Source organism: Lynx canadensis, chromosome B2 (assembly GCF_007474595.2).
Source record: "Lynx canadensis isolate LIC74 chromosome B2, mLynCan4.pri.v2, whole genome shotgun sequence".
Classification (NCBI taxonomy): Eukaryota; Metazoa; Chordata; class Mammalia; order Carnivora; family Felidae; genus Lynx; species Lynx canadensis.
The window spans coordinates 22,903,633-22,921,211 of NC_044307.1; the positions used below are offsets into that span (position 1 = coordinate 22,903,633).

General features: G+C 38.2%; 1 protein-coding gene across 8 annotated transcripts in view; it reads right to left on the reverse strand.

The window, feature by feature from the left end:
- Positions 1 to 17,579, reverse strand: part of FARS2 (phenylalanyl-tRNA synthetase 2, mitochondrial) — a 536,046-nt gene that overhangs the window by 331,111 nt on the left and 187,356 nt on the right. For 7 of the 8 annotated variants that reach the window (XM_032593127.1, XM_030314913.2, XM_030314911.2 and 4 more), the window contains one exon: positions 1,788 to 1,919. The exons of the other annotated variant lie outside the window; for it this stretch is intronic. In XM_032593127.1, the coding sequence (XP_032449018.1) occupies positions 1,788 to 1,919 (132 nt within the window). The remainder of the gene's footprint in view (positions 1 to 1,787; positions 1,920 to 17,579) is intronic. 8 annotated transcript variants of the gene reach the window in all.

The window sequence follows — 17,579 nt, forward strand, 5'->3', positions numbered from 1 at the left end:
AAGCACTATTCCCAGCAACAACTGACATGTTAAGCTGACCATCCCCTGACTGGCTTTCTCAGTCCTGGCCCTTGATAACACATGTTTCTGGGATGAAGCCTGGGATTCCTTCAAATCTTCTAAGAAAAAAAACAAAAACATCCCAGAAGTATTTGAAGTTAGCTCCTACTCAAGAAGAGATTAAATCTTACATATTTGCTTCCAATTTTTTGTGTTTTCTACCAAGATGGATATATACGTATCAGGCTGATTTTCCGGTGTCTCTTACTATTGGTTAATTGTCTTTTTCCCTCTAAAATCACTCAGACTAGAATCATGGATACTGAAGTGACTAAGATCAAAGAGGTGATCTAATTCCAATTAATGAGAAATCATTTCTGTGATGTACAGGACAGCCTCTGTTCAAATATTTCCTTTTTAAGGGGGCTCTGTTGATAAATGGCTCTAACCATTTGAAAAACAATTTAAAAACAAAATCAGCAATTAATTTTAGTCAGCATGCCAGACCCAGTGCTAATAAGCACGTTACATACATCACCTTGATGAATGCTCATAATGAAACTTTGAGCAAGGTATCATTGTGCCCATTTTAATTATGAGAAAACTAAGACTCACAGGGGTTTAAGCAACTTGCCTGAAGACACACAGCTGTCAACTGACAGAAAACCTAAGACAGACAGACACCCAGGCCCAAGCCTCACAACTTTTATACACAGCCCTTAACATGCGACCTCTCTGTCCTTCTCTAGGTCAGCTCTTCAAATTATTGAAAACTATCCAAGAAGCATTTGGCACTGTTCTGGGCTTTCCCCCAAGCCTTCCTTGGCAGAAAGGAGAGGAATCTGTGAGCTGAGTCCAGGCCCCTGCAGACAAAGGTTACCTGGGAGTAAGAAGGGAAGGCTAGGCCTCCAGTCTCCCAAGCCGGATTACCACAAATCTTGCACTTGACTGCCACCTCATCTCTTCTGTCTCACACCATCCTTATTCTCTAACCCCATGACCTTACCCGTGGTCTCTCTACATTTCTTAGCCACCAAGAGGGCCTGCTCTTCTCCATTCTGCTGCCTGAGGCCCTGTGACCAAACCTGAACCAGAGCCACTGCCCTCCAAGGCCACAGAGTAAATGCCCTACTTCGGGAAGGGGAGAGGGGCAGAGTGCAATCTTCATCAGTTCCCCTCCACTTAACTGCTTACACAGAGTTCCTGCTCAAATGCCCAATCCCACCGACTTCTCATGGAGGATTTATACTCTGAAAAAATATTTTTTAATTACGTTCATATAGTGATTTAAAAAAAAACAGCTCTGAAATTAAGTTTAGAAATAATCATTTTTATTAAGCAATGGTCCTGCAGAGAAGAGCTGTATCCACAGATATAACTTACTTATAAATGAAATAAGAACAAAAAAGTATTATATATTGGCCTTGTTCTTAAACAGTTTGGAAGGCAAACTGGACTCATGTGGTATGCATCAAATGCTTAGAGGCAACTGCAAAGCAACATATCAACAAATACGAAATTATGAAGTACAAATCCAATACTTAAGTGCTAACAAGGAAGATCTCCAGAAACAAAAAGTCTGTGCAAAATGTGAGAAATGAAGTTCTTCCAGAGTTAAGTATGGAGAGTTAAGGGACAAGTATGGGGGCAACAGGAGGAGACAGAGATTGTGAGGCTACCCCTACAGGGTCATATAAATGCATATGAAAATAAGTATGCAAATGAAGTGAAAGGAGAGAGAGTCTTTTTCAAGAGAGCCTACAAAAAAATGTTGGATTCTTTTCTACCTGAATTTACTAGTTGCTGTTCCATCACCCCACAGCCAAGAACTTCTAGCCATTCTCCGTGGAAGTTGATCTCCATCTCGAAGGAAGGATGAGTAAAAGGGAAGTAGCAGTCTACCCACCTAATGTCCAGTCCTGCAAAGATGCGAAATAAAAACAGATAGTGTTAAAAGGCAGTCTATCCTTCCTTATGATCAAGCCTGCCCTTCAGCTAATGACAACAATTACTACATTCTGAGTAAAATAAATAGGAAACAAACTCATTTGCAGCATGTGAGGGGGAGGCAATAAATCTTAAAACTTGTGAAAAACTGGGCATGTCTTTTCCAATATGAAAAACACTTTGTGCAGTTCCAGGACCCTCTAAAACCAAATCAATCACTTGTCAAATCCCTGCAAACACCTGGCAGAGGGAAAAAAATTAGGTCAAGATCAGGGGAAAGCAGGTAATTTGTCTAGTTCTATAAGTGAAAATGATATCTTTTCAGAGGTAAAGAAAAAAACGTTTTACTATATATCCTGAAAACTTACTTATCAACAGTATGACCAATTTTGGATAAACTAATCAACTTTTATTTCCATAAGTATATATATTAATTTTTTTAATTAAGTTTATAAGAACTAATAAAAAGTTAAATAAGATCTCTCAGCTAAATTTAAGCAAAACATCTAGAAAGTCAAAACATTTACTCCTACAGAGGAGTACAAATATTCATACATCTAAACAAACAAGTACAGGCTAAATGCCAGAATAAATTTTTCAATAAGCAATCATGAACATGGCACTCATAAACAATGACATTATTAATTAACAAAAGAAAAGACTAAAGAATTAAAAACAAACCCTGCAAAGAGCAGAAGTCACTATACCAGAAAAACCAGATGAGAAGGTCATCTGGTAGCTAAATGGCCACCATGAGGAAAACAGAAAAGTGGGCATCGTGCAAATCATCTATGGTCTCCTGCCTAGGCTCCCTTCCCTTCCTGTAATGATCTTTCTCTTCTCTAAGCAACGTTTCTGATTCCGTTTCTCCACAGTAACATGACCTCCTATGAACTGAAAACACTGTCTTTTCTCACTCAAGACTATCTGTATTTTAAACCTTGTGGAAATCAGAATGTGAAATGAATAAAAGTAATAACAAAAACTGCTTCCATTTATTGAGGACTTACTATGCCTCTGTCATCCCACTTCACATGTAGGGAAAACAAACTATCGGAAAGGTCAAGTGTCTGCCCAAAGGCACACAGCTAACAGATCACTAGGCCAAATCTAGGCCTTCCCAACTCCAAAACTCCCGCTCTTGACAATTAAAATATAATTCCCTGCCCATCAATAAAAGATATTTCAATAATCAAAAAGCAGATGGGAACAGAATTATGAAACATGGGGACCTTCCCTATGCCCCAGACAACAAAGGGCAAAGTAGGCTTTTCTTTTATGTTTTGTTTTAGTTGCCTTTATTTTCCTATCTACCTGATGTCTACGGCAAGTGACAAATGATTTCTGTTACACCAGTAACACAATATTCCTCGCTCTTGCTATACACATAGTATAATAGACAAATGTTACACTGCACATATATATAGTGCACAATTTGACATATGTTGACAATGTCTACATCTATGAAACTGTCACCACGATCAATATAATGAACATGTGCATCACCCCCAAAAGTTTCCTAGTGCCCTTTTGTAATCCTACCCCTCTGCCTGTTGCCCCTTACCTCTTGTCTTCACCCCACATGTCCCCAGGCAACTGAAGATCTCCTTTCTGTCCCTACAAAATAGTTTGCCTTTCCTAGAATTTTATAACAACGGAATCATATATCATGTACTTTTTTTTTTTTCATATGGCTTCTTGCACTCAGAAGAATGATTTTAAGATTCACCCATGTTGCACCTATCAACAGTTCCTTCCTTCTTATCACTGAGTAGATTTCACCAACAGTTTTTCTAACCAGGAAAAAAGCTGATCCTGTTGCAGGCCACTGGAGAAGTGTCCTCAGGTCCCCTGAGTAGTTCAGACTTCTCTGGATGGAAGCTCCTACATGCAGAGCAGGTGTTTATTCGCCACTATGTTCTCAGAAGAAGGTATCGGTATACCTGTGTGTTTGTCCAGCTTTGGGACCCACAATCCCCTACCACACTTTTACTGAAAAGCTGCAGACGCAGTCCCACTGGCAAACAGAGACGTGTGAAGCACTGGGATATATAACCGAGTGCAGACAGACGAGCAGAGAAACAATTTTTATCATTCTTTTTTTGTAACTCCTGACAGATAAGCACAAATCACCTAGTGAAAACAACTTAGAAAAACAAATTTTGTTTACATGGCTTGAATCGAATTTTACCAAAAGCAAGATGAGAACTCAGGGTTAACATGATTCAACCATTACACAGTTAAACATCACCTGGAGCAAAGTTAGGTGAGGTCTACACAAATGAATTTTTCTTGTGTGTCCTTACTTTATTCCTTTGGACAAGCTAAATGCATAGACTTTAGTTTATATAGCTTTATAGCTCACACCTATAAAACCTTACATTCCCCACCCCCCAGTCAGAGAGAAAGAATATATAAGACATTACTGAGCCCTGAAAACATCACAAATGTTGATTCAAGTAATTCTACTATCAATTTTTATGAAGCCCAGACTAAATCCCTACTGCATAATGTCTATGGGAAGCTCAGCCTGCATAGACAGGACTCTACACACACCCTCTGAGCTGTTGGTATGAGTGGTGTCAACAGAGCACAAAGACTGAACTGAAAAGTGATGTAAGGATCTCACCCCTTGTCTAGGAACCCGCTGTTACTGAAGGGCTTTGGCCACTTCTAGAAGTAAAAAAAATTACAACCATGGATTGAAATTTTTTTAGTGTTGAATAAATTCTTAAGATAAAATGTCCACATGTTGGTTGTATCAACCCTTGCTCTTTTTTTGTTGATGACTTCAGTCACCCTGGCTCTGGGTTTCTTCTTGCTCAGTCATCCTACAGGTGTCCGTCAGGAGCAACCACAGTAATCGCTCCACTCTGAAAACCACACCCGGCAAAGCAGAAAAGGCAGGGAAGCTGGCCAAAGTTCTTCAGAATACATGAAGATGATTAATATTAATCATTTGTGGAGCAGAATCCATTGATAACAGTATCACAGAAACTAAGACAGAAAACATAGATTGGCAAAAGTTATGTCCAATGGACCTAGAGCATTTTTAATCCTTTTCAACTCCTCAGATCCTATTAAAAGTTTCCTTTCTGAATCTATATGATCATGCAAAGAATGCCAAACCCATAAACCATTTACCCCCTTTGTTCCATTACTTTAAAGACCTCAGTTTAAATTCTACTTCTTTCACATCAACAGGCAAAAGCCAAAATCTATGAAACCCCAGTTTTGAGAAACCTGCATCTCTGCTTCAAACAAAAATGGTCCTTATTTGAAAGTAAATTCTATTATTTAATGTGTAATTTTTGCCAAAACACCATATTCTTTTATATATGTGTATATATATATATATATATATATATATATATGTATGTGTGTATGTATATATATATATATATATATATATATATATATATATTAAACGTTTATTTCTGAAGGGGGAGCAGAGAGAGAGGGAGACAGAAGATCCAAAGCAGGCTCTGCGCTGGCAGCACAAAGCCCAATGTGGGGCTCAAATTTCACAAACTGTGAGATCATAACCCGAGCCAAAGTCGGAAGCTTAACTGACTGAGTCACCCAGGCGCTCCCTTTTATATATTCTAACAATTTAAATTCCAATTATATTGACACATTAACAGTACTTTTTTGTTTTTCAACCACTCATAGTGGAATCATTTAAAAATACACCTTCTTCTTGTTTTCTCCCCATAACCTCAAAATTATAGTAAGGTTGGGGTGCCTACATGGCTCAGTCAGTCAAGCATCCAACTTGTGGTTTTGGCTCAGGTCATGATCTCGCAATTCATGAGTTTGAGCCCCACATCAGACTCTGCACTAGGGATTCTCTCCCTTTCCCTCTCTTTCTCTCTGCCTGTCCCACACACTATCCTTCTCAAAATAAATAAACATTTAAAAAAAAAGAAAAAATTATAGTCAGGATTATAATATTGGGTTGAAAAAGCATCTGGAAATACAGCTTATATTAAAAGATGTGGTACTGAATAACTGGCTAAAAACTTACAGAGTATGGCTTATTTCACATGCCCAAGTATCAGGAGTCAGAAAAAAAATCCACGAAAACCTATATATTTTGTGTTACATATTAATGGAGAAAAACGTTTTGTAAACATGTCCAAATCATATGGATTAATTATGCATTAGACCAATCTCTTCTTGGGATGACAGAAGAAATTACGCACACATGTATTATATATCTAATGGAAAATAATTGCAAATATTTTTCTTACCTTTGTTTTTTTTTGTTTTTTTTGTTTTTGTTTTTTTGTTTGCTTAGTTGGTTGGTTGCTTGGTTTGGACCACAATTCACTAAACCATATTTATAAATGAAGCTCAGAGCTTTTTAAAAATTGCCTTAGAACTCTGTGAGACTGGAGCAACTGTCAAAAATTACATACCATACTTTTGAGCTGAGAGTCAAATAAAAGAAAGAATACCTTAGAATAAACAAAATATGATTTGAGTCTCAGATTTCTACCTATTTCTGTGAAACAGTGGGCAGGTTAATTAATCTCTCTGAGCCCCAGATGTCTCTTCTCCCCACTGTGTGTAACGACATCTATTTCAAGAGTGGTCATGAGTAAAGAACTTATATGTAGGAGCCCAGGTTTTCTCAAAGACAGAGAGATCCCTTTTGGAGATCTGGGCACTCACTCTGCCTTTTCTCCTAAGTGAGGATGCCGGCTTTGTTCAAGAATGAAGACAGCCCTTGGGGCGCCTGGGTGGCGCAGTCGGTTAAGCGTCCGACTTCAGCCAGGTCACGATCTCGCGGTCCCTGAGTTCGAGCCCCGCGTCAGGCTCTGGGCTGATGGCTCAGAGCCTGGAGCCTGTTTCCGATTCTGTGTCTCCCTCTCTCTCTGCCCCTCCCCCGTTCATGCTCTGTCTCTCTCTGTCCCAAAAATAAATAAACGTTGAAAAAAAAAAAAAAAAAAAAAAAAAAAAAAAAAAAAAAAAAAAAAGAATGAAGACAGCCCAAAGTCTAAAAGCATCCCCTCAAATGGGACCGCAGAAATGATTAGTGAAAATTCCTTCGGCATAGTGACGTGAGCCCAAATGCATGTAGCTAGAAATCTAATTCTCCCAACTCTGGTGAGATATGACCTGCCCCTACCTGCCACGGGGAACCAGGGACATGGAAAGGCAGCACTGCATGTCATCTGCTCTGTGTACCAGCTTCGCGACTGCTGGACCCCTGGAAAACCGATCAGGGATACAATGAAGGGGGCCAGTGTGAGGGTCTCCTCCCACCAAGCCCTGTCTCCTATGCCTGTCTCCTATGCAGTGTTGCAGTGCCTAACCACGGTGACATGTTGTAAATATTAAATAGGTGTCATTCCACCTCACCCCCCAACCCACCTTCACCACAGATCTCCTACAACATGTTTAATTGCCCTGACTTATTGGCTCACTGAGGGATTCTTCCTGTTTCTCATCCATACCCTGTATATTTAAAGATGAGACTTTGCTATCAGAACCACCTCCCAGAGGTGTGAGAATCTAGATTTTAAAAGGTTGATGGCACAAACTAGAGCATGTACCAGTGATTTTATATATCCTACCATGGCTACCCTCCACTGAAGCAGATAATTGTTTAAATTGACTATACAAATATGCAATTAATAACTGCTACTGGGCATTAATTTTTCAACAGGTTTTCCCTCGGCTGGTAGCAGGGAAACAGAATGCAGTGCTCTGATACCAGGGTGGCTATTCACACTTTCTGCACAGGATATAGCAGGCATCAGGAAGGAAAGTGAGGTAGGCAGAAAAAGGGTGAAAGGCTAAAAATAAATTCTTAGAAAAACTATGATCATCTTAGATGATTACCATCTAACTAGGGAAATTATCCGGATGCCATGTCAAAGGTACCTAACAATTCCATCTTTTTCTGTATCCATTTAATTGAATTAAAGACCCACAGCCCTTTAAACTGAATATACACCAAGTGGCATACAGGCATTTTTCCAGGTTTCTCAATATTGCTCTATTCTAATAGCTTTCTTTAAAAAGTCATTTTAATAGGTAATATGTTCACAGGGTTCAAAATCAATATACTGTAAGAGGATATATTTTACTATGTAACAAAGCATCAGTGACATCACAAGGAACAAAAGTTTTGTAATTATCTGAGGTGACTATGTTAGCTATTGTGGTAATCACTTCACAATATATACACACATCAAGTCATTATGTTGTATACCTTATACTAATACAACACTGTATATCAATTATATGTCAATAAACCTGGGGAAAAATATGTCATCAGTTAAAGTCTCACTGCATCCTTGTCCCTGTCCTATCCCCTCCTCCTGAATCCTTATGGGTGAACTACTAGGGTTTCCTTTTCATCACCAGATGTAAGCAAATATGGACATGTACCTCTATTTTCCTTCCTTTTTTATATAAAAGACAGCATTCTTGCACATTATTCTACACCATGCTTTTATCACTTAATGATATGTTCTGGAGGCACCAACCTCCTCATTCCTTTCCCTGCTCCTTCACAGTGTTCCAGCAAGTAGCTATGCTACATTTATGTAAGAAGACCCCTATACTTGAACTATATCCATTATTCTGCTATGAACAATAGTGCTACACCAACCTACTCTGTTGGGCAAAGAGTAAATGGTTTTATAGTTTTAATATTGCCCTCCACAAGAGTTGTAACAATTTTGCACTCCCATCAGCTCAATACTTTTCAGGGGCACCAAGGCCACACAACTAATTAGTACAAGAGTCAAACTGGAACTCCTGTCCACGCTGAACATTCAGGGTATCTGCTGGGTGTACTGAGACAAGACCACCCAGGTTGACCCCCCTGAGCAGCTCTCATGTAGCCAGTGCAGAAGCTGGACACCATGGACAAGATTCCAGGTTCCTACTGAGTTCCTTGCCCTTGTTGTCTGTTTGCATATCCTGTCTCACCCTAGCAAAGGAAAAGAGTATGCTCTGGACCAAATAACCACATGGCTAGCAGTAATGAGGAAGAGGAAGCACAGGTAAGGCTTGAAGCATCCATGTGGGAATATGAAATTGATTCCATTTCCAAAACCCATCCCACAAGCAGAACAAAGTCATTCACAACTTACCATTAATTCCCCACCTAGGACCTTACAAACCTGGCAATGCCATCAATGTGACTCTTTAGCATGCCATATATATCCTATTATGTCCACACAGCCGCATACTCTTGAATCCAGGACTGCAGACAGCTAAGAGGAATAAAATCATTCCAACTACAAAGTTAACATTAAAGACTACCTTTTCCCTCTTGGAGAGGGAAAGAGGATAATAAAATACTCTCGTGTGGAACCTCCATAGCACATAGCAGAAGCTATCAGCACTATTTCAGCCACAATGATGCCCTCTACTAAGACGTATACAAAGTAATAGGGGAGAAAGAAAAGGCTAGCATTTTCTACCACCAACGGTGATAGTGTAACTGATCACATATCTATTATCACAGTCTTCTGTTTATCACAGTCTTCTGCCTGGTGGAAAGACTGGGGTGGTAAGTGTTGTTTCAGGCTCTTGCCATAAACTGCTATACACAGGAATCCTTTTGATTAGGGCTTGGATCTTAAAATGATACTATCATCTCTCTACCTCACAGTGGGGTGAGAAATGGAGTACAGCACAAATTAATGGCACCTCATTCCAAACCTGGCCATGAGGTCAGAGTCACTAGGATAACTGACTGCTCTTGGGCTATGTAGGGAGCAAAGGAGACAGTGTAACAACAACCTGGCCTGGGGTGAGCCACAGCAACAGGCTGGTCCTCAATCTTCCTTGCCAACCATTCCCACAGGATGGCACACAAACCTTATAGACAGAAGCCTAACACTCCACCCCAACAAATCTGATCAAAGAAGACGTAGGTAGGCCAGTCATAATGTATGGAAAGAGCAATCATAGATCTAGGATCAAATCCCAGCTCCACCATTTAGCAAGTTCCTTACCCTCTCACTGCCTCAATTTTGTTTAAAATAAGAATACTTACCTCACAGAGTTCTGGTAACAATTCAGTAAGAAAAAGTATGTAAAGAACCTAAATACCAAATGAGTGATTTTTGAATTGAATGTCATTGAAATTCAGACCATAATATAAAATATCTTTCATCTTTTTATAAAAACATGAAAAAAAAAATTTTCCAAGTTGCATTCTTAAGGTAATCAACATTTGCTATTCATTTAATGTGGCGCTGTGCTGAACACTTTGCATGCCCTCTTTAATCTTTGCACTGATATAAACACTGCTCAATGACTCCTACCGTACACATCTTATAGATGAAGGAACTGTGGTTACAACAGCTTACATATCTTATCTCAGTTTACACAGTAAATGTCAAGATCAGAATTCAAAACCAGGTGCCAGACAACAAAGCCCTATGCTGCCCTCCACTGGAACAGATAATGAAAAACTACACTAACTTGGCTTTCCACGCAAAGTGGCTTTATAAGACCAAGATGACATCAGAGACTCCTTGTTTTTCTAACACATTATGACAGGTATGATAACAAAGAGAAAACCAAAAAGGTATAGTCTACATTCAAAGATAAAAGAAATACCTCCATAGGCTAGAAACAGAACAGAAATGGAACACAGTGAGAGAGGAGAAAGCACAGTGCTTCTGGACTCAGGGTCCATACTCAGGAAGAGGTGCCAAGACTTGCCGTCAGCAGGATGATGTACTACTGGTTCAGGATCTGAGGGAAGCTAAAAGCTTAAAGTCAGTTGCAAGAATGGAATACGCTCCAAGCTCATAAAAGAAGGGTGACAAAAACTCACCAAATCCAGCCTGGGGCAAGAGCTCTAAAGAGCTGTAGCCTGAGAGATCCTAGCCATAGGCCTTGGAGCTTCCATATCCCTTAAATCAGAGCTGGACAGTAAATTGAACAGATCCCTATGAGTCTGTTCTGGATTTTAAGCCTAGACAGCTAGGTGGAACCAACTGCAAAGACACATCGGGGAGAACCAAGCAAAGCAGGAAAGAACAGGAGGGAGGAAAAGAGAGAAAAGGAAAAAAATGAAAACAAAAATGCTCCACTGAATATGAACCTGTAAACCAAAATTCCAAAGTACATGAATAAATCTAATGCTAAGTAAGCTGGCTAACAAAACCAACCATCAAACAAGAATTCACTCCAGATGAAATTAATTTTCTAAAGCAACCTAAAATCTTATTTTTATGTTTATTTTATTTTTTAATTTTTAAAATTTACATCCAAATTAGTTAGCATATAGTAAAATAATGATTTTCAGGAGTACATTCCTTAATGCCCCTTACCCATTAGCCCATCCCCCCTCCCACAACGCCTCCAGTAACCCTCTGTTTGTTCTCCATATTTATGAGTCTCTTCTGTTTTGTCCCCCTCCCTGTTTTTATATTATTTTTGTTTCCCTTCCCTTATGTTCATCTGTTTTGTCTCGTAAAGGCCTCATAGGAGTGAAGTCATATGATTTTTGTCTTTCTCCGACTGACTAATTTCACTTAGCATAATACCCTCCAGGTCTATCCACATAATTGCAAATGGCAAGATTTCATTCTTTTTGATTGCTGAGTAATACTCCATGGTATATATATATACCACATTTTCTTTATCCATTCATCCATTGATGGACATTTGGGCTCTTTCCATACTTTGGCTATTGTTGATAGTGCTGCTATAACCATGGGGGTGCAGGTGTCCCTTCGAAACAGCACACCTGTATCCCGTGGATAAATGCCTATTAGTGCAATTGCTGGGTCGTAGGGTAGTTCTATTTTTAGTTCAAGCCCTGTGTTGGCCTCTGTGCTGACAGCTCAGAACCTGGAGACTGCTTCAGGTTCTGTGTCTCCTTCTCTCTCTGCCCCTCTCCTGCTCAAGCTCTGTCTCTCTGTCTCTCTCTCAAAAATAAATAAACATTAAAAAAAATTAAAACAAGTATGTTTCAGATATCCCAAGGAATACAATAAAGCACAATTTACAGATTTGTTCTAAAAAAAATCATAAGGCAATCTTTTTGTAAACCAGATCTAAACAATGCAACTGTAAGATTTTATCTATCTCCCTATCAAATTTTGCTTTGAGAAGCAAAACACCAGTCCTGATTTCAAAGAATTTCTGTCACAAACAGTAAGCAGCAACAGAAAAGAAGCCAAAGAAAAACAGATTAAGTGATGAGTGAGGAATAAAAAAAAATTAAAAAAAGAAAGATGAAGACAGCGAGGTGTAAAAGAAAAAATGGAGAAGAAAGTACAGACAGTCCTTGACTTATGATTTTTTGACTTTACGACAGACTGAAAACGACATGCGTTCACTAGACACTGTTCTTTGAATTTTGAAGTTCCATCTTTTCCCAGGCTCTGGTGCTACTGGGCAGTGGCAGCAACAAGCCGCAGCTCCCAGTCAGCCATGTGATCACAAGGGTAACAGCCCATACACTTCCAACCATTCTGTACATGTACACCGTTCAGTGTTTCGCCTTCAGTACAGTATTCAACAAATTACATGAGATACTCAAGACTTTTTTTTTATCAGATAGGCTTTGTGCTAGCTGATTTTGCCCAACTGTAGGCTAATGTAAGTGTTCTGAACACATTTAAAGTAGGTGAGGCTACGCTATGATGTTTGTCAGGGTAGGTGAATTAAATGCATATTCTACTTAGGATATTTTCAACTAACAATGAGCTTATCAGGATGTAAACCCATCATAAGTCAAAGAATATATATATCTAAAAGGAGAAGTCAAAGTGTCAAATGAAAAAGAATGATCTCCATGTCTGGACAAGGTGGAATAATGATAAATCAGTTTTACCTTTCCACATGAAAAACTAAAAACAAATAAAAAACAATGCCACGTAAAGCATTGGACATCAGGTAACCAAGGACACTGATCAGTGAGAGGGGAGCCCTAATACTGTCGTTGGAGAGAAGAACACAGAAAGAGCCCAGAAGACTTCCCAAGCTAAGGAGACAGAGTGGGGATCTGTACAAGTCAGCGTTAAGTAGAATTCATTGAACAGAGTGGAGAGAAGAGGGCTGCATACAGAACTCTAAAGATCTGAAAAAAACCCCACAATTTTAGTATTAAATTGAATGCTATCAGTACTTAAATCTACACAAGGCCAGGGAACAAATAACAAAAAAACATTAGCGGGAATAATGCTGGGAACTCACAAGTACCAAGAATACTGCCAATTCCCAACAGCCAAGTGGAAAACAATAATCAATGGGTTATCAGTTACAGTACTAAGAAGGGTCTTATGTTGGTTGCGGGAAAAAAAAATAACCTGGACCCTGTGTAACAAGATTTAACAGGAAGAACAAAAAGGATTAAGGTATTTGTAAGTAATCTCAGAACAAACTTCAGGAATACTATGAGGAATACAAAAATACTGAAAGCATTACAAGGTAAAATTAACAATGCCTGGCATTTTCTAGAAAATTATTATGCAAAAAAGAAAACATTAGGAAAAAATAAATAGCAATTCATCAACAAATGACACAGACTATAGAAGTAGCAGAAAAAAAAATATTAATGTATGATAGTAGTATTCAATATATTCAATAAGTTCCAGGAAAGCCTGAAAATGTTAAGTAGAGACAAAGAAAATACAAAAGAAGGCACTCACTGAAACAAATGAATGGGGTGAATAAGAAAGGAACACTGGCTGGAATTCACAGCAGATTAGATATTGCAGAAAAAAATAATTGGTGAACTTGAAGATAAAGCAATGGAAAGTATCCAAAAGGAAACACAGAAGGAGAAAAAAAGGAACAAAATAGAAAGAAAAGTGAAAAGAACACCAATGAATTCTGAAAAAGTTTAAAGTGGCCAAATATAGATGTTATTGGAGTCCACAAAGGAAGAAAGTGATAGAGAAAATAAGAAGAATAAAATTTACCAATATTTCTCAAAGTGGACGAAAAATATAAACCCATCAATCCCAGCTCAACCAACTCAGGCACAAAAAAATTTAAAGAAAACTACAGCTATGCAAATCATAACCACATTGCTTAAATCTAATGACAAAGAAAAAATTTCAAAAACAAAGAGAAGACACATTATATATAGAAGAACAAAGGCAAAAGCAAAAATCACAGCAGATCTCTTACAAGAAACACACATAAGAGAGAGAAACAATATTTTTAAAGAACTAAAACAAAAAAACTGTCAATCTAGAATCCTTTACTCAATGACAATGTCTCAAAAACAAAGACAAGGTAGACACTTTTTCAGACAGACAAAAGCTGAAGGAATTCACTGCTAGCAGATCGAGACTATGAAATATATTAATGACAGTCCTTCAAGCTGAAGGAAAATGATACCAGGTAGAAACTAGAGAAGGAGCAATGCACACTGTAACTAGTTGGGTTAATATAAGACTTTTTTTTTCTTTTTTTCTTTAAATATCCTTAAAAGCTAATCAACTGTTTAAACAAAAATAACCACAATGTATTTAGCAGTTGATAACACTGATATAAGTAAAATACATTAACAACAACAGCACAAAGTCCAGAAAGGGAGAAATGAAAGTCTACTGTTGCAAGGGATTTATACTATACATGAGTAGTATAATATCACTTGAAGATAGACTATGCAAACTTAAAGGTATATATTATCAACCATAAAGTAATTGCTAGAATAACACAAAAAGTTATAGCTACTAAGTCAAACAAAACAGATAAAATGAAATAGTAAAAACTCTACAATTAATCCAAAGAAAGCAAAGCTGAAAAAAATAAAGAACCAAGAATAAATGTGACAAATAGAAAACAAATAGCAAAATGATCATTTAAACTCAACCACACAGATAATCACATTGATGCAAATAATCTCATTAAAACAACTTTGAGGGGTGCCTGAGTGATTCATTCAGTTAAGTGTCCAACTTCAGCTCAGGGCATGATCTTGCAGTTCATGAGTTCGAACCCCGCAACAGGCTCTGTGCTGACAGCTCAAAGCCTGGGGACTGCTTCAGATTCTGCATCTCCCTCTCTCTCTGCCCCTCCTCTGCTTGCACTCTGTCTGTCTCTCAAAAATAAATAAATACCATTAAAAATTAAAGAAAAAACAACTTCGAACAAGAAGAACAAAGTTGGAAGGTTAAATTCAAGGCTTGTGATGAAGCTACTATAATGAAAAAAGTGTAACATTGAATCAAGATAGACAATAATAGATGAATGGAACAGAATATAGAATCCAGAAATAGATCCAAACATATACAGTCAATTGATTTTAGACAAAGGTAGGAAGGCATGGTTACTTCAACAAATGGTGCTAGATATCCATATGCAAAAAATATATAATCCATAGCTCATACCATATGTAAAATTTTTCAAAATAATGACAAGCCTAAAAATAAAACCAAAAAGTATAAAACTTCTAGAAGAAAACAAAGTAGAAAAATCTTTATGACCTGGGTTAGTTAAGATTGCTCAGAAACTACATGAAAAACATATTCCATAAAAGAAAAAAAATAATTAAATTTCATTAAAATTAAGAACCTCTGTTCTTTGAGGGCCACTGTTAAGAGAATGAAAAGACAAGCACAGAATGGGGGGGGGGCGGGTATCTTCAAATCACATATCTGATAAAAGACTTGTCTGCAGAATACATAAAGAAGCTTTGAAAATCAATTTAAAAAATTTTAATGGGAAAAAGGTTTGGAAACTTCACCCAAGAATACATAAATGGATAGCAAATAAACACATGATGCTCAGCACCAGTAGTCATTAAGAAAATGCAAATTAAAATCACAATCAGGTATGACTATATACCTATTAGAATGGCTAAAATTAAAATGACTGACCATACCTAGTATTGCCAAAGATGGGGAGCAACTTCTATCATATACTACTAACAGAAATAAAAAAATGGTTCAACCACTTTGAAAAAACAGTTTGGCAGTCTCTTCTAGAGTTAAATGTACACCTCCTATTCAGCCATTCCATTCCTACATATTTACACAGGAGAAATAAAAATATATGCCCATACAAAGACCTAAACCTGGGTGGCTCAGTCAGTTAAACAGCCAACTATTAATTTCAGCGTGGGTCATGATCTCACATCATGAGATCGAGCCCTGCACTGGGCTCTTTGCTAACAGCGTGGGGTCTGCTTGGGATTCTCTCTCTCCCTCTCTTTCTCTGCCCCTCTCCCACTCAAAATAAATAAATAAACATTTTAAAAAAGAAGAAGAACAAAGAGCTAAACACAAATATTTATAGCAGCTTTATTTGTAACAGTCAAAACCTAGAAACACCCCAAATGTCCATCCACCTAGATAGATAAACATATTGTGAGCTGTCTGTACAATATAACACAATTCAGCAGTAAAAAAGAATGAAGCATTAATACATGCTGAAACATGGAAGTATCTCAAGATAATTATGCTCAGTGAGAAAGGTCATGATCTCACAGCCTGTGATTTCGCGCCCCACATTGGGCTCTGTGCTGACAGCTCAGAGCCTAGAGCCTGCTTTGGATTCTGTGTCTCCCTCTCTCTCTGCCCCTCCCCCACTCGTGCTCTGTCTCTCTGTCTCTCTGTCTCTCTGTCTCTCTCAAGAATAAATAAACATTAATTTTTTTTTAATTTTTTAATTTGATTCAATTTTAGGAACAAAGTAGAACTAACCACTATAAACCTAATTACTATTCTCAATCGCTTTCACTTCAGTTATATTAACAGGGATTCATGGATAGAGAAAAATTTGAAAAGATATGAAAGATATGGGATCCTCATTACCATTACAAGTGACTTCACTCTTGACTAAGTCAACATACAGGATACAGAGCCCTAGGATATTTTGGTTGGATGGGACAACATGTACGTTGGGTTGACAAGCAGGTTATTTTGGGGGTATCAATACCTATGGAAGAAGAAGGTGGCAACAGGTTGGAACAGAAGAAGTCAATGAGCTGCAGTCAGGCCCAACAAAGCCTTACATAGCTCTGGTGCTTAGCCCATCAAGACTGCCCTATAGTGGGATAGTGGGGTAGTGGGTCAAAATGCTGGGCCTTTTTATTTCTGCCACAACCAGTCTTTGGATGTGGGCAGCCCTGGGAAAGGCATCTCCTGGGGCAACGAGTCTGCCTATAAGCTGAGGCAGTCCCCAAAGGAGCTGACAGCTGGAGGCCATCTGCACTCTCATCAGGAGGATCCTTGGAGGGGATCCTAAGACATGTATCTCAATGACCATCACAGGTCTTTTTTATCTTAAACAAAAGGTAAGAGAAATTACTTGCCCACAGCAACATATCTAGTCAACACCAAAGGACACACTCTGTTTCTTCTTCAGACTAGTTAATCTAACTTGTGCTACAGTCCAATGGTTTCTAAAGGGAAAATCCAATGTTTAGCAAGACTGTACCAAAGAAGGCCTGTAAATCCTATGGAACAGAGGGTGAAACTAAAACGTTAGTTATCCTAAACCCCCACCTTAGCTGCTCTGAAAGAAATGATTGGCCAAATAGGATACGAAATATTGGAGAAACAATTTAGAAATGTTTAAAATGACAGCAAATGCCACAAGCATGAAAATAATCTAAAGGGTTATTTTATTCCTTTCTAATTCTAAACTGGAAACCTCTCTTAGCCTTAGGATGCTGGCACAATTGAAAT